Source organism: Myodes glareolus, chromosome 23, assembly GCF_982192425.1.
Source record: "Myodes glareolus chromosome 23, mMyoGla1.1, whole genome shotgun sequence".
Classification (NCBI taxonomy): Eukaryota; Metazoa; Chordata; class Mammalia; order Rodentia; family Cricetidae; genus Myodes; species Myodes glareolus.
Window position 1 is genome coordinate 19,908,602 of NC_142048.1, and position 23,353 is coordinate 19,931,954.

The 23,353-nt window shown below is 37.6% G+C and overlaps 1 protein-coding gene across 1 annotated transcript in view; it reads right to left on the reverse strand.

Moving 5' to 3' along the window:
* The window catches only part of Gpm6a (glycoprotein M6A), a 253,667-nt gene extending 253,380 nt beyond the window's left edge, over positions 1-287 (reverse strand). Inside the window, exon 1 of the mRNA XM_048455766.3 lies at positions 134-287. Coding sequence (XP_048311723.1) covers positions 134-137 — 4 coding nt within the window. The 5' untranslated portion in view covers positions 138-287. The remainder of the gene's footprint in view (positions 1-133) is intronic.
* Positions 288-23,353: the final 23,066 nt, after the last annotated feature.

Genomic DNA, 23,353 nt, shown 5'->3' on the forward strand with positions numbered 1-23,353 from the left:
AAAGGGGATGGGGGAGATCGGCGCAATCGGTGGTTCACAAAGCTTCCCTTTCTGGAACACCAGCTTTTCCTGCCCTGCCATGCTTTAGGGGTGAGGGGCGGGGTGGGGGTGGGGGAGACGGCGCTGCACTCACCCATATCCAAAAGTCTTCCTCCTTCTCCTGAGGTCCCCAGAGATGTGTGAAAGAATAGGCAGGCGCTGCGTGCAGTCCACTTGTCCAAGCTGCGCTCGGGCTCCCAGTGCCCCAGCCGCTGACAACCTGGCCCCTCCCAGCGGAGACAACCCCGCTGGGCCCTGCAGAAAGCCGCTGTGCCCGCAGACCCCTCCCTCTCTCCACCTGCCTCTTCTGATTGAAACCTAGTTCCCTGGTTTCTCAGTTGCCTAGCTCCCAGAGGCCCCTACCCTGACCCTTTTCACTCCCTAAAGAGCTAAATGCAAATGTCTCCATCCCAAAAACATTGTCAACATACACATTCTCATGGCACTCCAGGAATCCAGAAATTAACTCTTACCCAAAATAATGGTGGGAAGAGAGGCAATCTTAGGGGAAAAAATTATTACAGAAAAAAATGACAGCGTGATATGAAATTATTCAATGTTGTCCTTAGTACAATATTTTTTCTTAATAAGGATGTTAAAAAATAGTAGAAAGAAAAATGCTTCATTTTGCAATATAACATAACTATAAAATCCTAAATACACACACATTCACACACACACACACACACACACACACACACACACACACACACACGTGCAAACATGCACCATGATGAGTAGAATTCATCTGAAAGTAGAGGACAAACAGACTTCTGGACTGAAGGAGGCTGGAGTTGGAACCCTACTGTACCAGCGACACACTGGGATTTGGTTTCCTAATTTGTAAAATAAACGATATGGAAAAAAATTACCTCTAACGTTCCTGCAAGCCGAAAGACATAATAATAATTCTACGGGGATTTGGCCTAATTTTTTCAAGGTTTATCCTGGAGAGGTTATTTTAGTAAATCCCTGGTGTCTTAAGCTTCTGATTTGTGAATTATACACCCTAAAGTATACAAATTTATACCAAGAACAAGAGAAGATAAAGTAAACTCTGTTACCAAACTTGAGAAGATTTCCATCCAATGGTGAAGGTATTTACATAAAAGATAAATAGTATCTTTAGCAGGACATGTGCACACATACAGAACATATCATTCACATGGTTTAGAAACATTTGCTCAGCCTTTTCTCCCATAAAGGAAGAGATGTACTCCTGGCAGGGATATTGCTAATGCATTTCAGTTCAGTGTGAATAGAAATTTATTCTTGTGGGAGGAGAAAGGAAGTAGTCAATAATAGTTATCAACTATTATAGTGGTCAACATGTCATTCAGAAATACATCACTGTTCTAGAAACTGATAGATGTGAACAAAGCGTGATTACAGCAAAGCATGCCAGTCAGACAGTAGCTCTACATAAATAAATTATGAATTTTGAAGACTGGTTCAAAAGGTCAGATCTACAAGCACCTGAGGTCCATTCCAAGACAATATCATTTTAAGAAATTAGAATTTCTTTGGAATTCCACAGGAATTCCATCATGATTCTGCGATGTTAAATAATGATGTCATCATGATGTGAATATCACTGCTAGGCAATATTTCCAGGCACTTGCACCAATTCCTCTATGTAGTAATCAGACAAGACAAATTCATAGGTAAGCACAGATGCTGCAGCGCCTGAGCTTAATCAGTTTACTACACTGTATCAGTATATCCATGGAGATTGTTAGATGCTTGAGAAAGGGCTGGGTAGTCTTCAGCAGAGCATGATTCACAAATTCTTTAAATGTCCCTAAAACTATTAGAAGAATGAAGCAACCCAATTCAAGCCATGGGTTGTGGGCCTGAACAGAAAATTATAAGCAATGAAATATTAATGACTAGGATGCAGTTTAAGTGCATAAATACTATCAGGGAAATGTAGATTAAAACTACTTTAAGGTTCCATCTCATCCCCAACAGAATGGCCATCGTGGGGAATATAGATGGCAACAAATGCTGGCGTAGATACAGAAAGGAGAAACTCAAACACTGTCGGTGGAGATGGAAATTAGTGCAGCCACTTTGGAAATCACTCTGGCGGTTTATCACAAAACTATCGATGGAACTGCCATATGGTCTGGTCATACCACGCCTGGTCATGCCGTCAAAGCAGGGGCTATATTTCCTACCATGTTCACTGCCACTCTGTTAGCAGTAGCTATGAGAATGGAATAACCTAGGTGTTCATCAACACATTAATGGATAAGAAATATAAAGTACACATGCATAACTCAACTGAAAAAAAAACCATGAAATTGGCAAGGAAATGGATGGAACTGAAAAAAAAAATATTGTGAGTATGGTAACTTGGACCCACAGTGACAAACTCTGCACATTAGCTCTCATTTGGATGTCAGGTCCTTGCTTCAAATCATTTGTTTTGTGTCTTTAACTTGGAACACAATGGAAGTCAAGAAACTAGAAAGGGGCCTTTTTTGAAGGAGGTGGTGATGCATTAAAAGAGGGAGGGTAGTCAATGATTTGTAAAACAAATGTACAGGGATGGAACCCTGAGGGTAGAAAGACTTAGGCAGGGAAGTTTGTGGGAGTATGTGGGAACTTGGGGATGGGAGAACGTGTCCAGAAAGTCATGTGGAAACCTACTGTCTCACATACTGATTAATAAATATACCTGAAGGGATAGTAAAACATACGTAATACGAAAGAGGAGAAGGAAACACTGAAGGTTAAAGGATTAACCGGGCATGGGACAGGAAACAAAGTTCAGAAGAGATGGAAGATGAACTATCCTAGATTGAGATTGCATTAAAAAACCCCTTGTTACCAAGGTAATTTTAAAATAAAAGCCTTAAAGATTGAGCTCAAGACAGTTGGTGATGACACATGCCTTTAATTGCAGCACTTGGGAGAAAGACACAGGTGAATCTTTGTCAGTTCAAGGCCAGCCTTGTCTACAGAGTGAGTTCCAGGTCAGGCTCCAAAGCTACAGAGAAACCTTATCTTGAAAAACCAAAAAATAAAAAAGAAAAGAAAAGAAAAGGAAAAGGAAAAAGAAAAATGATACCCTATATAAATAGATGATATTGTTCCCAGTAGATATAGGTTATTAAATTCATATGAAAAAATCACAGGACAAAGCATGGGATAGTCCCTATGATCTAGATGAAGGTCCCAGAGGTTTCCAAAACAACATAGGCTGTTACCAGTGTCTTAATTACCCACCATAATTACATGACAAATCCCCATTGCTGAAGATACAAATACTTTGGCCAAAAGGCAGAAAAATCCATCCCAAGTTAACTGGAAAAGCTTCTCTGGTGCCTAGCTTTCACAATTCTGGAAGGTGTTATGAGTGCTGCAGGGGATAAATAGGTGTTGCTCCTCTTACCCAGCACTAAAATCTACACGGCGCAATATGGACCTTTCAGGCAAGATATGACCACTGGAGCAATAATAACCTGACTGTTGCGGAATAACCAACAGACTTCTGGTTGGATTTGAGGCCTGTTTCACGGAGCGAATTCAGTTCCAGTTACAGCAATCCTGGTCCAAAGCCAAAGACTGGGGAAAGGTCATAGGCCCTAGGGTAGACCCTGCTACTGTTAGTTTGCCAAATGGTCATGCTGTCAAATTGCCTTCTAAATATTTATGTGAATATCCCTGGACCCTGACTTCTCTAATTCTTAGTCAGAGAATCTCCTTTTCCTGCAGTGGGTTGAAGCCAATACTGAGATGCAGAATTCTAACAAAAATAAGAGAACGAGTGCACAGCCCTAAACCTTTATCAATTCTCACTGCTCCCAAGACTCCAAGATCATGGAGGAAGGAGAGGTAAGAAGAAGGTAAGGACTGAAGCATCAGGAGGAATGTTGCCAAATGTCTTTTGGACATGACAGTCTTTAGCATTCATAAAGCACATCAGCTGCACCTCCACAAGACCTGTAGAAGATCAAGCCTGCCAAAAATTTCTCCATAGATATGTGAGGTAGTCTCCTGGCCTCACCCTTAATGAGGAACAACTGGCAGTTGATAACTGTTGGGAAAGGGAAGCTCATCTTTTCATTGAAGGTATGGCCACTGATAGTTTTCCTATGATCCAGTGCATGATTCCATACCCAAACACATATGGGTAGTGCTGATTATACTTGACTATCAAAAAGGAGAGAAAATAAAGGCAGGTAGAAGAGAGAAGTGTTATGAAAAATGGAGAGAAATGAAAAAAAATCGAGGTATTTGTAGCCAATATTTCATTGAAATATGTATAAAATTTTCAAAGACTAAACAATAATAATAAAGATATAGACTATCAAACACCAACATACAGTATCAAAATAATTTTTTATTTATCTTTTGGTCTATTATACAATATATATGATGTTTTAATTATCTATTTTTAAATGACCATTAAAGTGGAATGTCATTATATTATTTGAGAAATTTAAAAATTCAAAATTTTATATGTAGATTCAATAGAAACACATAGATTAATTCATTACCTCAATAAATGCTTGCTATTTGTAATATCAACTCTCTTGTACTTCCTTTTATTTATAATTTAAAAAATTATCTTCAGAAAAGCTTCCTGCAGCAGATAGGAAAACAGAAACACACAGTCAGACATTGTGCAAAGAGTGAGAGACCTTGGAACACTCATCCCAAAATGATATGCCTCCATCAAAGCTCTTCCTTCATGGCTCAGGAAATCCCATAAAAGAGGAAGCAGTAAGAGTGTGAGAGGAAAAGGGAATGGAGAACACCAAGGAAACAAGACCTTTTTACACAGTAGGACTGTCACACATAAGAACTCACAGAGACTGAGATAGCATGCACAGGACCTGCACCTGTCTGCATCAAATGAGAGTCCTAGAGCTGAGAGAAGTGAACACGTGCCTTTATCCCTAACCCAAAAGCAATCCACAGTTGATAACCACTTGTAAATGAAAATTTAGTTTTCTTTAAGGGACTCTTGCTTGGGAAACAAACTACTCTTCTGGGTAGGCTACACATCTCGCAGTGGATGGCCAACATGAAACAAATTCAGCAGCATCTTTGGAGGTCCTTTTGTCATATAGAGTTGTGTCTGGGAATTTTTGGTGCTATTATGTTGCTCTACAGGTCTTTTCCATACACATTATGGCTTTTGGTTTTGTGTTTTTATGGGAATCCTATGGGTGGAAACATGTGTTTTTGCATCCATGTGTTTCCTCTGTGTTAACTTTGGCTCATTTTGTCCTGTTGATTTTGCTCTATTTCAACTTGCTGGGTTTTTTTCTTATTTTATTATTATTCCTTAGATGCCTATTCATTTTTAAGGAGACACAGAAAGTGTATGGATCCAGATGGGAGGTACTTGAAAGAGTTGGGGGAGGGAAAGTTGTAACCAGAATATATTGTATAAAAACAATCTACTTTCAAAAATGGAAGAAAAAAATAAAAATATTTTAAAATTGTTTATTAGAGTGTGTATATGTTTCTGACATATGTGTGTATGTAAACCAGAGATTGACATTGGGTCCCTTGTGCAGAGCAGGGTATCTGACTTAACCTGGAGATCACTGGGTCAACAAGAGCCATTCAACAGTGAGCTTTAAGAAACCTCCTGCCCTCACCTTCCAGTACTGAGATTACTGCCAGATCTACCATGTCCCACTTATAACCTGGGTGCTAGAAATCATGGAAAATACTTTACCAATCAAGCCTGTAGACAGAGGCTACTTGTTCATTTTCCAACTGCTCAGACCTGAAAAAAAATCACGAACAAACTATATTAATTGTAACACTGCTCAGCCAATAACTCAGGCATATTTCTAACTAGGGCTTACATCTTGAACCAACCCATTTCTATTCATCTATGTATCAGCATGAGGCTGTGACTTACTGGTAAGTGTCCATCATCTGTTTCCTTCGGCAGCTACATAGCATCTCCCTGACTCTGCCTTCTTTTTATCTCTGTGCAGATTTCCCACCTGGCTTTACTCTACTAAGCCGTTGACCGAAACAGCTTTTTTAATAACCAAAAACATTCATAGCATACAGAGGGGAATCTCAGATCACAAGTCATTTCCCCATCCCCAACTTTTACCTTTTCATTCTTATTTCCTGTGATGGCTATTTTTGGTTGTCAGCTTGACTACAAAAGGAATTAACTAAAACCCAAGAGGCCCGGTACACCTGTGAGGTACATTTTTCTTAACTAAATCATTTGAAGTGGGAAGACTCAGTTTTAATTCTGATCTTTCTGAGGTGGGAAGATCCACCTTTTGTCGGGGCCACATCTACTGCTGGCAGCCTGTATAAAGGACATGGAAGACAAAAGCTTGCTCTTTTTTGCCCGCTTGCTCTTGTTGGCAAGTCCATTCCTCCATTGGCATTAGAGCCAACATATGTGGGATTCTGAGGTATACTGAAGACCAGTTGGGACATCCAGCTGTGTGAACTGAACAACTACTGGATTCTTGTACCTTCTGTAGGTAAACGTCATTGTTGGGCTAGCTGAACCACAGATTGCAAGCCATTCTAATAAATCCCTTTTCTCTATCTGTATGTAGGTTAGATTCATTCTATAAGTTCTGTTCCATAAGTTCTATAAGTTCTGACTGCTACATACCCCAACTGTCATTAAGTCCCAGGTAGTCATCGCTATAACTTTGTATCATCTCTAGGCAACCTTTGTAACCAGGCCTCAGGAGATATGACTAGAATTCCATTTTAAAATAGGTAAGTTATTAACATCTTTTTGAATAACAATTGAGGCTTTTGGTGGACCTTTATAATTCTGAGATGATTAAAAATTTTTCTTTACACAGCCTACTCAGACTAAAGGGACTTAATAGAATAGCCACAGGTCATAAACTGAAGATTTTTTTGTCCCAGTCAAATAACAGTTTGACATTATCAGTGTTTTAAATTCATTGAGGAAACATGATGGGTGAGAAAAGAGAACGTATAAAAAGTCAGAAATAAACCAGAAAAAAAAGAAAAGAAAACAAGAAGAAAGAAGTGTATTTTGACTAGGTGAACATCAACATGACAGAAGCTAGGGCCATCTGAGAAGAGGGAACCCCAGTTGAGAAATGCCTTCATAAAATGTGGTTGTATGCTGGCCCATGGAGGATTTTTTAAATTGGTGATATATGGGGAAAGGCCACCTCTGAGACAGTGATGTTGGGTTCTATAAGAAAGTAGCCTGAACAAACCATCATGAACAAGCAAGTAAGCAATAGTCCTTAATGGCCAACGCATCAGTTTCTGCCTCCAAGTTTCTGTCCTGCCTGAGTTCCTATCCTGACTTCCTTTAATAATGAACTATCATCTGGAAGTGTAAGCAAATAAACCCTTTCCTGCCCAACTTTCTTTTGGTCATGGTGTTTCATCACAACAATAATGACCCTGACTAAGACAAAATGGTCAGTTGAAATATCTGTCATAGAGAGAAAAGTTTAAGATGAGAAATAAAATATTTGATTTGAACTGGTAATCAGGTCACTGATAGAAACATTAGCTGGAGTGTCTGTGACCAAACACTAGGCATTTTTGTAAGTGTAATGATATTCTGTTTATGTTTTAACAAATGAAACTTGCCTGAAGATCAGAGTGCAGAACTAAGCCACTAAAGGCCAGGTAGTGAAGGCAGACACTTTTAATTCCAAAACTCAGAAGACAAAGACAATGGGATCTCTGTTAGTTCATGGCCATCCTGAACCAAATAAGATTGCATCTGTATAAAAGAGAAACAGACCTCACACAAAAGTGGTTCCATCACTTGGGATCCCACACCTTTAATCCCAACACTAGGGAGCTGGAGACAGGAGTGGCATGCCTGGACAGAGAGAGGAATATAAGGCAGGAGGAGACAGGAGAGCAGTGCAGTCTGAGGTTTGGTGGAGACATCTGCAGTCTGAGGTTTGGTAAAGACAGATGGAGTCTGGAGATGCAGCCTAAGGACAGGGTCTCCTTTTCAGAATGAGCATTGGTAGAGGTAAAAGAACTCTCTAGTAGCTGGTCTCTGCTTCTCTGATCTTCAACATTGACCCTTGTATCTGACTCTAGATTTTTATTATTAAGATCAATTAAAATTCATGCTACATCAGGCACCCATCTTTGGGGTACAAATTCACACACACACACACACATACACACACACACACACCAAAAAAATGCCTGTTTTTGCAGTCACTGGTATAGGCTGGAGCTTACACGTGGTCAGACTCACCACTCTACTGGTTAGGTTTTCCGTTCTTCTCTACTGGTAGGCTTTGGAGTCCCTTTTTGGGCTGCTGACAAACCAGGTAGCTGCCTTAAAATCTAGTCGGGCCTTTTACTGTTCTACACAGCAGCAATCAGACTCCCATATTCATCGTTGGCATCATCGGCAGATATGGTGAAAAAAATTGAGAATTATTGAAAGGAGGATTTAGTTAAAAGAGAGAGTCTTTTCCCATGTTAAAAAAAAATGAGAAAGAGGTTGACACTTTGAGGTGAGATGAGAATGAGGTAGTGAACTGGTTCATCTGCTGAGATATAGGCATGGTATACCAGTCTCACTGTACCTCTGATCATGTTGAGCGTTTTCTGGGCCTTCTCAAGCCCAGGTTCATCCCTAAGGGTCCTAACCAGGGAGTAATTATCACCTTGTTGGTGACTGTTCAGTTTGCTGCTATCTCTTATGGCCTGTTGCAATTCTGGCTCAGTTCAACCCTCTGTTCCATATACGTCGAAAAATGAAACCACCTGCATCTGAAGTCCCACTGGCCTTGAGGATGAAGACATGCTCCACAGTGCCCAGACACTGAGGTCATAGAGAGAATGTCTTCTAGAAGCAAAATCACCTCCACACCCAGACTACCTGCTTTGATAGCCAACTTTGGGATTATCGGCCTTTTACTTGAAGACTCTCCTCTGCAGACATTACTTTTTTCTTCACCTTTTTTACACTCTGATGAATTATGTGCCTGCTTAGCTAACTCTGAGATATGTCTGCACTCCACTGAGAGAAAAGATGCCGCTCTGAGAAAACTATTACTCTTGTCATGGAGCCTGTGACTTTGGATATGACTCTTGCCAGTACACAACGTGAGAGTCAGTGATGTGTTTAAAATGGCTGCACAACAAATAAGACTCAGTAGGGGCAGTCAGGAGTACCTGCTCAAGAGAAGCTCTATCCCAGTAGATGTACACCACACTCTATTCCCTGGATGAATTTCTTATTTTTCACGTTTGAAATTAATTATTCTTCATCTTTCTATGGAAAGAACACAGGAAGCACAGTTATGATAGAGAAAGTTGTTTCTCTTTTTGATTACATAATGCAAGATTTGAAGTGTAATAATTAAATGAAGGGATAATCAAATGGGATTGACATACTATTTACTATAATTTTGATAATCCTTGTTGTCATTTTGGTAATTCTTGGTTTATCTCTTGAAAAGCTGTTTGGTATGAATGCCAAGATACAGGTCTTAGAAAAACTTTATAAAACAGATTGTATAGATATTCAAACACAAACAAAGGAATTTAATGGGGAATTAATTTCAGCATTGCATTATAAGGTTAGAGAGGAACAACCTAAGATTTTCAAACAACCAACCTCAATGTATACAGTAGCATAACAGGAATTGCCAAATGATTAAGCTCTATAAGAGCTGAATGAACTCCTGTGAAAATGTTAGATTTAAGGAGATTCAAGGAAATGATAGTCTCATATGGCATGCATTCTCCATTGGTGAAGTATATGTTAAACTCATGGTCAGATTGTAATAGAATTATCCCCAAAGACTGGATAGACTTGGTTACAGCAGTCTTGAAGCCTGTTCTACAATTACAATAGAGGACCTGGTTCAAAGAAGAGACTAAAACCATTTCACAATTGAGTAGAGGTAGAGGTATGGAAATCCCCCAAGATCACCATCTAGGAGAAGGAGATTATACTACTATAGAAAGGCAGTCCTTACATGATGACCACACCCTGGTTGTATGCGTGCAGCATCTTTAAAGGCTTGGGACAGAATTGAAGAACTATTTACTAAAGTTTGAACTGTTTACTAAAGTCATACAGGGTCCAAAATAAACTTTGATAAATTTTTCACAAAGATTGACATCAGCAATAAATAAAATGCTACCAAATTAAGAAGTTAGATAAATAATAATTGAATCTCTGGCTTTTGAAAATACAAGCTCTCAATGCAAAAGGTTAACTGGGTCTTTAAGGGCAAGATCAATGCCTTTGGAGGTACGATAATATTGAATCTCATGACCATGATGATGCTTTGATAGGAGAGGTGATCTCCAGGGGGTTGAGGAAAACACTAAATGTCAAGTGTTTCAATTGTGGCAAACAACGTCAACTTAAAAGGACTGTTAACAGGGCATTCCTAGAAACAATGTTTTTTCTAAGCATAGTCCAAACAGAACACCTCTCCCTCTTGATTATGCAGAAGGTGTGGCAAAAGCAGGCATTGGTATAATAAATGTAGATCAACAAGGGACATTCAGGGTAACCCTTTAACATCAGGAAAGTTCTTTAGGAGTCTTTTGCAGGCCTCTATGCCAAATCTGGTTCATTCATTTCCTGTCATATGGACAAAACTCCTTCTTAGAGTGATTAAAGAACCTAATGCCTGCTATAAGAAACCATACTGCTCTGAATAATGGAACAGTTACAGAAGAGAGAACAAGAAGTTCAGAAAAAAACATAAAGCAAGTATTCTGGAAAATTTTACAAATAAACAAACACCAAAATTAAGAACACAAATAGATGATGCCATCATTGAAGGTCTGGTAGATATGGGTATAGATGCAACAGTAATTGCACCAGAATCTCTGCAATCCAAATTATCCTCTTCAGAAGGTAAATGTTCAGCTTTTAGGAACTGGACTTTATCTCAGGTAAAACAGAATAAAAGATGGGTCAAATGTATAGGGCTATAAGGACAGAAAAGAAAATTAAAGCCTTATGTGGCTAACATAGCAATGAATTTGTGGGGACATGATTTGCTATGTACCCAATAGAATAGGTTTCTCTGTAGCTTTGGTGCCTGTCCTGGAACTAGCTCTTGTAGACTAGGCTGGTCTCGAACTCACAGAGATCCTCCTGCCTCTTCCTCCTCAGTGCTGGTATTAAAGGTGTGCACCACTACCTCCGACTTCATTTCTCCAATCTTAAGAACAAGCCATAAATTATCATATGTTTCTCGGGTCATAAATTTTCATATGTTTCTTAGAAGACTATTACAAGGTATTATAAAGAACAGTCACCTACCATTCAGGCTATACAAGAACAGAGTACAACAGCTGCTGATCTTTCCAAAGACACTAAGAGCTCTACCTTTAAAATGGTTAACAGACAAACATTGATGTAAGAAATGGCCTTTAACAACAGAGAAACTGAGGCCTTAGAACAGCTGGGACAGGAGCAACTAGATGCTAAGCTATTAAAGAATCAGTCAGCCCTTGGAATTCTTCAGTACTTGTCATTAAAAAGAAATCTGGAAAATGGAGAATGAAAACAGACCTAAGAGCTGTTACTAAGGTGATTTGGCCAATGAGCTATCTATAGTCCGCCATTCCTTTGTTTTCTTTATCACCTAATGATAACCTCTTAAAATTATTGTTTTAAAAGATTATTTATTCACTATCCTTTTACAATAAGAAGACAGAAAGATTTGCCTTCACGGTGCCTAGTTATAATAATTCTCAGCCTGCTAAGAGATAGCCATGAAAGATTCTCCCACAGCAAAGCCCTATCCTGTGCCAATATTTTGTGTGGCAGCCATTGGAAATGATACATAAGCAATTACCTAAAACCTGTAGTTTACTACTACATGAAAGACATTTTACTATCTAGTTCAAATGTAAATACTTTAGAAAGAATTTTTGAAGAAGTAAGAAAAGTTTACCTTATTGCTCCTGAAAAAAATGAAAAGAGGATATTATATTAATTACTGAGGCTATAAAGTCATTTTTAAAATAATTAGACCACAAAAGGGGGCAAATAGGGAGAGATCGTCTGAAGACTCTTAATGATTTTCAAAGATTACTAGAAGACATTTTCTATCTATTATTCACTATTGGGATAAAACCTGAAGAGCTGAGTAATTTGGTCAAAACCTTAGAAGGTGACAAGTTCTTAACTAGTCCCAGGAAGTTATCAGCCGAAGCTGAAAGAAAATTGGTTTTGGTGGAAGGGAAATTACAAATTGCACCTATGAATCGTGTGGATCCAAAGCTTAACAACATTCTTGTCATATTACCCTAAAAGCATTCCCCTACAGAAATTTTAATACAGCAGGAAGATATTATCTTAGAACAGATCTTCTAACCACATAAACAAAGAAAAAAATGAAAACTTACGTGGAAAACTTTTCTGTGTTAAGGGAAAATTGAAATTTTGTTAATTAGCAAGAATAAACCTAGCAGAAATTGTAACACCATTCACTAAATATGAAATTGACAAATTATGGGCAGAAAGTGAACCCTGGCAAAGAACTTGCAGTAATTTTTGGAGGAGAGATTAGCAAGAAATATCCCAAAAGCAAGAGAAACAACTTATAAAGAGAACTAGCTGGATCCTTTTTCACATTGTACAGGAAACACCAATATCTGAAGGCCCTACATTCTATAATGTTGCAAATAAATCAGGGAAGGCAGATTATAAATCAGAAAGTTTAAATAAAGGAGATCTAAGCCCTGTGATCCCGTCTAAAACTCCTGTTGTTCTCATGGTACTAATGCATTTTTATAGAACCTCTGAATACCATTACATATTTGCAACATACAGAAATAGTTGTTTTGTATATTCAAAATGTTGAATTTATACCAGATGATACAGAATTGACTTTATCATTTATTCAGTCACAGGAAATAATCAGGAATAAGAATCATCTCATTTAAATAACACATATTCAATCCCACACAGGTCTGACAGGTCCTCTAGCACAAGTTAAAGCAGAAATTGATCAAATATTGATTGAATATGTACTGGAGTCCTCAGAATTTCATTAAAAGTATCATGTCAATAGCAAAGGTTTTAAAAAAAAGACTTTCATCACGTGGCAACAATCCAAGGAAATTATAAGGAATGTCCTACTTGTTCTTTATACAAACAAACACAACTTCCTGCAGGAAGTAACCACAAGGGTACTCCAAGAAATGAAATCTGCAGATGATTGTATTCCATTTTGTAGAATTTGGAAAACTAAAATATGTACTCCCCACTATTTATACCTATTCCAGTTTTCAATGGACAGCTGCTTTGAGTTTGGAAAAAGCTGACTCAGTAATCACACATTTGCTAGAAGTTATGGTCACCATGGGTATACTTGTACAAATAGAGAGAGACAATGCTTCAGCATGTGTCCCTGAGAAAACAAAACAATGACTTACTTATTATAATACAAAGCATATTACTAGTATACCACACAATCCTACGGGGCAGGGAGTTATAGAAATATCTAATCAAACTCTAAAGAATATGTTAAATAAACAGAAAGGGATGATAAAATCCTCCAGAAATACATTGCATCATAAATTATTAACTTTGATTTTTCTAAATGCTAATAAGAATGGAACAACAGCAGCCAAGAGACACTGGATAATAGAAAAAACTGGAATAAAATCATCTGGTATATTTTAAAGACGTGTTGACCTCAGAATAGGAACCAGGACTTGTATTATGTTAAGGAAGGGATTTGCTTTTGTTTCCACAAGAGAAGAAAAGCTATGGATACTACTAAAATTGATATAGATTCAAATTGAACAAGAGAGATTTCTTAATTAGAAGAGATGCTAGTTCATCAAACAGCATGGCCTTTTAGTCTAAAGTAAGCTATGAAACAAACAAACGCTTTTCATTTAATCAGGAATAACTTTCCCAAAGGGAACCTCCCCAAATTAGAGTTTTGCATTTGTTTTTGTTTGTTTGTTTGTTTGTTTGTTTTTTCAGGGAAATAAAGGCATTCAGCTAAAAAATCTGAAGATCAGTTGACAAATGAGACATCTGAAGAAAAAAAAACCAAATCATCCAGGAAAAAAAAAAGTCCTAAGTAGAAAAGCAAATTGGCAGGTTGGTATATCACATTTCCAATAGGATAAAATTTCACGAATCTCCCAAATGTTTGTTTCTGCTCTTCTCTACAGACATATAATGCAAAAGATTTTTTTATAGTTCCAGTTCAATTAAAGACTAAAGCTGACTTTGGAATTGGAGTGTAGCTCTCTCCTTCTCTAAACCCAAGCATGCTTGTTAAAGTAAAATCCAAATTCTCTGCCTCATGTCAGAAGCACCACCTGATTCGGAACAGAAGAAAATCAAAAATTTAAGGACTATTATGTCTCCCCTAATCTCGCAATCTTTTGGTTTTATTTTGACTTTTTAACAGCTTTTCTTAAGGTTTAAATATTATCTCAAATTTATAAGATTTACATTTTTATATATATATATGTATTTAAATTTTGTCACACTATTAATAGTCATATATGGTTAGAACTAATTCTAGATAAAAGGTTTTATCTATCCTCCTGTACATAATTTTAAGTTTGAGTCCCTATCAGTTTTCTGCAGTGAATCATAACCATGCCTAGCAATGAAGTTTCCAAAAGGAGGATGGGGTGCCATAATGACAATTCCACCAGAACTATGATAACACCACAAAGCTGAAAAACACCACCTTAAGATTATCTTTGGACTACAAACTGCTCATAACGATTTCAAGGTAGCTAGCTGAGATGATGCAGCCTCACAGACTACTCTAGCCAGGAACTGAGACAAGTTTTGCACTTTCCCACTATGTACAGACTGGACAACAAATGATACAACCACTTCTCTCAGGACTTGACATTTAACCCAAATTTTTATTTTCAGGAACCCCTAAAGATGTCTCCACCTCCAACAGTATAAAGAAAATTTAGAAATATGACACCCACTTTCCCAATAGGTGGGGTAGGTAGTTTTTGGTCATTCAATTAGTTATAGATAATTTTCATTGTTTAGGTGGATTGGTTGCAAGTTGTTATTGCTAATGGTGGGGGAAAAGGTTTAACAGAGAAGATTAGTCTCAGGGTTCTTGTTTTGAAAAGATAAAAAAGGATATAGATACAATAGGATAAAAAGGTAGATTATTGAATCCACTCTCAAAATAAAAAGGGGAGTATACAGAAATGATAAAATAAAAAGGTAGATTACTGAATCTACTTTTAAAAAGCAACTACTTGTTTCAAATATTTTGCACTGAATTGGACTTTTGTATGTTGCATATAAATTTTGTATATTGATACAAATTTGACATTAATTTTGTTAGAACATACTATATATACATTTCTACTCTTGTTTAAGGTAATGTGCATATACAGCTTAATTAAGAATGTAATGCAAATTTTTAGCCCTTGAAAGTTACTATTACAAACTATTTAGGATATTGGGAAAATGCAGATTAGTAGTTAGTCACCTATTGTATTCAAACTTGTACTCAGATTAGGTACTTGAAGTTTACTTTCTTTGTGGCAAAAGTAAGACACTGGGAAAAGAAAGTGCTCTTGCCTCAGTTGTTGGCAGTATGCTGTCCAAGTTGGACAAGTAGGGCAAAAAATAAAGTGACTAGATGACTACAAAACCTTGTCAAGGCCAGGCAGGACAGTCCTTCAAAAGTCCTGCTACGTAGAAAAGTCTATTGAATATTCTAAGCCTGTAGACCTAAGATGGATACCTCAATGTTGCAGAGGAACCTTGGGTGACTTTCCAGGCAGACAGTTGTTTTTGTCATTTCTCATATTTTTTTAGAAGTCACTTGCTTGTACTTCTGGCTTACTCAGTTAATATTTTTTTTCTTGGGTCTCTGAGGGAGTTAAAGAATACATAGTTATAATTATAGTTTTTCTTGCCTATCAGACTCAAAAATGACATCCTCTAAAGAAATGTAAAGTATATAAGGTTTTGAGAGACATAAAAAGATAATGTTGAGTTGGTAATGCAAGTTAGAGTAGAAAGTAAATTATGTACAACACTTTGGACTCACCAAGATAGGAAAGATAATGGACTATTTTCTCTGAATTTGTCAAATACAAAAGGAATAGACATTGTTGATGCATGCATTGTCTGTATATATTATGTACTTATTGTTCTTATTGAAAATAGCTTTTCTTATATTAATTATAGCCTTTTTACATTTTAGATAAAAGGGGGAAATGTAGTGATATTTTGCTTATGTTTTAACAACTAAAGCTTATCTGAAGATTAGGAGTACAGAATTAAACCACTAGAAGCCAGGGAGTGAAGGCACACACCTTTACCTCCAAGACTCAGGAGACTGAGGCAGAGGGATCTCTGTTAGTTCAAGGCTTCCCTGGGCTACACAAGACTGCATCTGTCTAAAAGAGAAACAGACTTCTCACAAAAGTGATCCCAGCACTTGGGATTCCAAACCTTTGGTCCCAGCACTTTGGGATTTGGGTTAGGAGACAGGAGTGATCTGGGCAGAGAGATGAATATAAGGCGAGGGGAAGACAAGTGCATGCAGCTTGAGGTTTGGTGGAGACAGTTGGACTCTGGAGATGTATGCTAAGGACAGAATCGCCCCTTCCATCTGAGCTTTCGCAGTGGTAAGAGAACTCTCTAGTAGCTGGCCTCTCTGCTTCTCTGATCTTCAGCATTAACCCCTATTTCTGATTCTTGGTTTTTATTATTAAAACCAACTTGAATTCATGCTACAGATAAGTGAGAAAACAAATAAGCATGATCAAGCAAAACGGGGCAAAACCTGAAGAGAACAGAAAAGTTGGTTGCCTGTAGTAGATAGGGAAAGCATGGTAATTATTCCCAATGTAATAGCCTCCTTGTAGAAAGAAACATACAGACTTTATTAAGGGAGTCTATGAATATTCACATAATAGAACTTTCAAATCTTGAGATGCTCAGTTAAGTAGTGTTTCCCTGAATGTGCTCAGTTTGAGGTTGTAGTTTAGCAAGGAAGGATGATAGGTGACTAAATTCACCAGGCACAAAACAGAAAGTTGAAATGCTGGACAGGAAAGCTTTGGGGCATGTTCAGTTGTGTCACTAAGGCTCTCATAACCAAGTTTTAGATGAAATGGGCATATATAAGAATTGCATTAGTATAGAGGTTTGCAGAAAAGTGGGTAGGAAACTTGTAAGGCATATAGGGTCAGGAAATGTTCATTTTATGGAAGCTAAAGTAATTGCTGCAATGTTTAGTTAAATAGAGAATATAGAAATGAAGCACTTAAAAATCTACTTCTGATCTAAAACAAAGCATAGATAATAACCTAGAGATGGGGAGGAGAGTTTAAAAGTCTGATAAGAATTTTGAGAAAGCAAATGATTGGTAAAAAGAAGATTTTAAATAAGTAAAACTTTAAATTGAGGTAGAGTAGAGCAACTTAGTCTTCGTCATCTGAGCATTGTTTGGGCACTGGGAGAAACGATTGCTATTGTAGCTCAATTGGCAGAAAGTAAGGAAGCTCACCAAAACTGCCACAGTGAGTGGGAGGGGAGGGGGTGCATGGTGTATAAAAGAAATACCAGTCAACGTTGGGACCCCAGCACAGACTGAAAGAAATTTATGAGGGGACAGGCTATTGTTTTGTGATTATTTCAACACTTTATAATAAAAAGTGATAAAGAGATAAAGTGAGTAGGTGTATTAATATAACACTGAGAAATTTTGTTCATCTTTTAAAAGAGATATGAGAGGAAAAAAGTTATGAAAACATAATACAAAAAAAATAAGCAAGAAAAAGGGAGAGGAGGAGGAAGTGTTGTTGGTGGTGGTGGTGGTGGAGATGGTGGTGGTGGTTGTGCTGTTCATGTTTGTGGTGGTGGAAAAAGTTGTTATTCAGTCTCAGCCATGGTGAAGTTAAGGCAAAACTGTCAGATATTTTAACTCAGCCTGGGCTTCTAATTGAGGTCAAAGCCAGATTGAACTATATAATTAGACTCATTCTATAAAACAAACAAAATATGCATGTGCACACATGTGTGTATTATCTGCATATATGTAATGTGTGTCTATGTGTATGTGTCAGTGTTTGATTGAGTGCCTGTTAAATAATTCTTTTTTAGTCTGAGCTGAGTTAAGAAGAAAGAGGACCTCAGAACAATATCAATATACTGGAATAAATGTTAAGTCAAGTTCCTTAGTGCATAAATGAAACTTTCAAGCAAATTCAGTGGAAATGAAACATGAATGATAGTGAGGTATGAAGTTGATGATCTGCTGTTATTGCATAAAAATTCAGGGTTATAGAGGATGTAAACCTTGGAATTACCAGTGGAGTTCATTTATAAAGCTTGGTGGACATAATCATCACTATAATGAGAAGAGACTTTGTAGATAGATATTAGGAATGTTATTGGTGTAGTAAATTATATCCTAGGAATAATAGAAGTTGGAAAGGAGAACACTCAAGTAAAATTAAGTAGTAAAATTCATTTGAAATACTGAAAATATAAAGTTATGCTATTTTAATTGCAATTATGAATATTGCTGGAGATAATGACTGAAATTTAACATGAACTGTGGATGATCATAAAAATGGTCATAATTTATATGTAAAAATCAAAAAATTATAGATTCTTGAGCAATATGTAGAGAGACAGATTAATCTGACTTTACAAGAAGTGAAAGTTGACTCATAAGACATGCTTGTTTTAGATTTATTTATTGTATTTTGTGAGGGTTTTGCCTCTATGTAAGTATGGACCAGCACCTGTATGCTTGGTGACTACAGAGGTCAAAAGAAGATACCAGATCTCTTGTAACTGGAGTTATGGGTGGTTTTGAACCTCCACATATGTGCTGGGAGGTGAACCCTGTTCCTCAGTAAGAATAAATGTTCTTCATTGAGCCAATGACCCAAGACGGCATTTTGTTGTGTTTTACTTCTCACTTTTGTTCATTTGTTTTAGTCTTATTGGACTAAATAAGCACTTATTGGAGTGCTTGCATAAATTCAATTTTCTGATGCTTGACAAAAATTCCTGGGATAATCAATTTATAGGATAAGTTTTTCTTGGTTTGCTTTTTTAAGACAGGGTTTCTTTGTGTTGTTGCCCTGGATGTTCTGGAACTCACCCTGCAGACCAGGCTGACCTTGAACGCATAGAGATCTGTTTACCTCTGCTTTTGGAGTGATGGGATTAAAGGTGTATGCCACCATGCCTGGCAAGGAAATGTTTGTTTTGACTCAAGGTTTTGGAGGTGTCAAGTCATTTCTTTGACCTTTCACCCTGTGGGAGGACAGCACCTAATGGCAGGAAAAATGAAGCAGCAAGAAGCTCCCACATCATGACTGCACAAAGGAGAAGAGAAAAGGGAAGGGGCTAGGGTCTCTGTGTTTCCTTTAAAAGCCCTGAAGTGACTTCACTTGTCCTCTACTGCTTCTAGACTTGCTTGTCTAGAAGTCTACTTGTCCTAGACTTGCTTCTAAAGATATTAGAAGTGTGGATATCATCTTAATTTGAATCTTGTAGAGAAAATACATTCAAGATAGTGTGGATGACTTCATTCTCCAAAGTATAAAGTGCTCATTGTCCACTGGCTTCTGCAGGCAGGGCACCTTGTGCTTCTCATTGAGCTTCCTCTGGCAGTTGTTTGTGTGTAGTCTTGGCCCGATCTTCCACACCATTACATTGGGCCCCATGGCTCTCAGGAGCCTCGTGCTTCAAGTAATGGGGCATAGTGGATATTCTTAGATGATTTTATCACAGATATCTACTTTTGTTGCCTTACTTGTTGTTTGATTGTTTCATATGACTTTCAGCTTCATTCTAGTGTCCTTCTCTCTCTTTTAACTTAAAATGCAGATTCATGTAGGTCAAGGTGAAAACTGTCTTACAGAGGCCCCTAACCCTGTGTAAGGATTGGTTCTTGGCGGCAAGGCTGAGGTCATTCGTTCAGGCAGAATTGGTTCTTCCCCTACTCAAATTGGGAAGACTGGAGACTTCACTTGTAGGATACAATCGCTGTTCAGGACAGCGATTCTGATGTGACTCTAACATGAGCTGGTGTTGGGGTGGAGGGGAGTAAACTGGGCAAGGGTAAAAGGCTTTGTAGGAATGCTCTTTATCTCTAGCAGAACAGGGTTTTAGCAGGGATCCTGGTACTGATTCTACCTTCCTATCATGATTCCTGCTCCTTCTTGGGCCAGGAAATCGAATGTGACTATAACTATTCAATGAACAACACAAATCCATCCCCTCTGCCCCCACCCATGCATGACTTCAATGATGGTTTGTTTTTATTTTTTTTTTGAAAATAGGTTTTAAAAAAATACAATATATTCTGATTATGACTTCCCCTCCCTCAATTCTTCCTAGATCCTCCCCACTTCCTCATGCATCCAAAATCCACACCCTTTCTTTCTCTCTCCCACAGGATACAAACAGGCAACTAAATATTTTATGATAACAGATTAGATCAAATAAAAACAAATACGCCATAATAGGACAAAACAAACAAACGGAAGAAAAAGAGTCAAAGGAAATGTTGTGTGTTGACCACCAGGAACCAGTTACAATGCCCAGGGAAGGACTCCGAGGCACCACATATCCACCAGTGTTGATTACACTTTTGGCACAGGGAGAAGCCTGGAGAAGCAGAAAAGAGATTGCTAATTGAAAATAGAAGATTGCTGATTGATGAGAAGACAGTTAACATATTAGCTTTGTATGTTTTCTGTCTTTAGATCCCTGGGCATAATACAGTTTTAGTGACAATACATTATATGTAGCACACATTATAAGGTAGAAAATTTCTTTTTGTACCTGCCTGACATCCTTCTGTCCTTTCTTCATTTTTTGTTCATATTTAATACATTTTTACGATGGTTTTAGATTCGCAGAACACTGACAGAAGGCCGAGATTTTGCATGTGACTTCTCTTTCCTTAATATTTCTGTCTACATATATGATGGTTTACCTATATTTTTCCTACTCAAAGACACTGTGGTTGCTTCCACTTTTGACATATATATGCTTCTACATCGGCATATACAAGTCCAAATACACATACACCAAAACCCACCTTTCCTAAAAAATAATAATATTGACATTATTCATATAACAGATGGAAAAACTGGGGTTAAACATGCTGTGTTCTTCCCATCATATGCAACCACTGGATTTCAGAGTAAGAACTCCTTCCCCTGAGCAATGCTGAGCCTAATCTGGTGACTTTGTTCCTCTTCTGTGCCTATTCTCACTATCACATCAGTTTCCTGCTTTTGCTGCCAAAAGTGTGCTTCTTTGGCATCTGACATGCATCCATAATTATTCTGTAACCACACCACTTTCGTATTTGCAACTGATTATAGTTTTAGGGCCTTAAAAGTATCAATCTCAGACTGTCTTTTTATTCCATTGCTGGATTTTGCATTCTTGAATATTTAAAATAATATTGTATTTCTTACCATGACCTTAAGGCAATAGACATTTTTACAAAAAACATTTGAGAGTCTCTCTGGAGTTAATCTCATTTGTATAACATAAAGAAACATGATAATGACAATAACAATAAAAATCCCATGATAGATAATCCCCACTATAGTTCAGATCTTAAATGTCCTCCAAAGACCCATATATTAAAGACCTGATTCTTAGCTATTGTTACTAGCTGTGAGAGGTAGTGGAAAACATTAAGGTGGAAGGCATACTGGATGGTTTTCAATTGAGTGGGTATGACTTCAAAGAAAATGGCAGGATCCTGAATGATTCCTTTTTCCAGTCACTAGGTGAATGGCTTTCCCTGTCCTATCGCATAAACACCGACCACGATATGCTGTAGCCCCAAAAGCAATGCAGCCAACTGAATACACAACAAACCTTCCAATCACTGAACTAAAATAAATTCTTTTTCTTTGAAAAGTTGGTTTACCTCAGCCATTTATTATACGAAAGGCTTTCATATATTATATGAAAGGCTGGCTAACACAGGCCCTCAGTATAAACTCCAGTCCTTTTTTAATTTTTCACATGTAACCTAATTTATTTTCAAACTTCATTTGCTTTCCCTCCAGCCGACTGTTGTGTGGGAGTGTCATAACTGTGTTTATACTCGCAGCAAGCTACTGCCACTCAGTGCTCAGAAGACTTGCAGTAAAACTGCAGAGTTACATAATCTCTCAGAATTCACTTAGTCCCTAGCAAAGCACCCGGAATTATTAAGTCCAATTAACAGGGTTCTAGCTGAAGAGCTGTTCCAAGGCACCACAGAAACTGCATTCTGACTGGAGTATCCTCTTGGTATTAATATGTGTCATGTTACTTGCTAGTCATGTTTCTCATTACCTTTCCTTTTCTCCCCAAATTATTTTGTTGTTGTAAATGAGAAAAGTGAAAGGAAATTTAAATAAACTCATGCAGGGTCACAGAGATACTCAGGAAGTATGATTCCATAATTCATACTATATGACTATCGTCAACGTGTCTTCTAGAAGGCTACAGATGATAATTCTTGGCCTGGGAGGTACATCTATCAGTCCAAAGCTATGACTTGGAATTCAAAAAGGGTAATGCATACTTTTATACTTGACTATGCTACACTGATGAATAGATTTTAAACAGCAAATACTCAAAAAATATAAATCAGGGCTGGGAAAATGTATCCTTTTGCTTATTGATCACTATTTAGAAAACCAAGTTTTAGAAATGCATATATCCCTGATGGAATGACCAGTCTCCAATGATAACTCATGAGATTTAGAATCACCAAAAGATAAAATTTGGAGAGTATCACTTAGGGCATTTCTAAAGGGGTTTAACTGATGTGTGAAGAACCATTCTGGATTGGGGGTGGTACCATTTCATGGGTTCAGATGCTGGAATGAATGAAAAATGTTTTATAAATTCAAAGCTATTCATACTATAAGAAATTACTTCAATATCTTAAAAACATTTTCACTAAAATAGAATTCAAATGCGTTTTACATTTGGTATAAAAGATGAAGATATATTTTATCTAGAACAATAGTAACACTTCCATCATGAAACAGAAAATAATGCAGTTAATTTATGTATATTTCGCCATGTGGTGGTAGCACACGCCTTTAATCCCAGCACTTGGGAGGCAGAGGCAGGCAGAGCTCAGTGAGTTTGAAACTAGTCTGGTATACTGAGCAAGTGCCAGGACAGGCTCCAAAGATACACAGAGAAACCCTGTCTCGAAAAACCAAAAATCAAAACCAAACAAACAAAAAAACACCATGTATATTCCTATGGAGCCTGGCTGGTTTCAAGCCATGTTATGTCAGTCCTACCTCATATATTTCGTTAACAAAAGGAAGCACTTTCAAATTT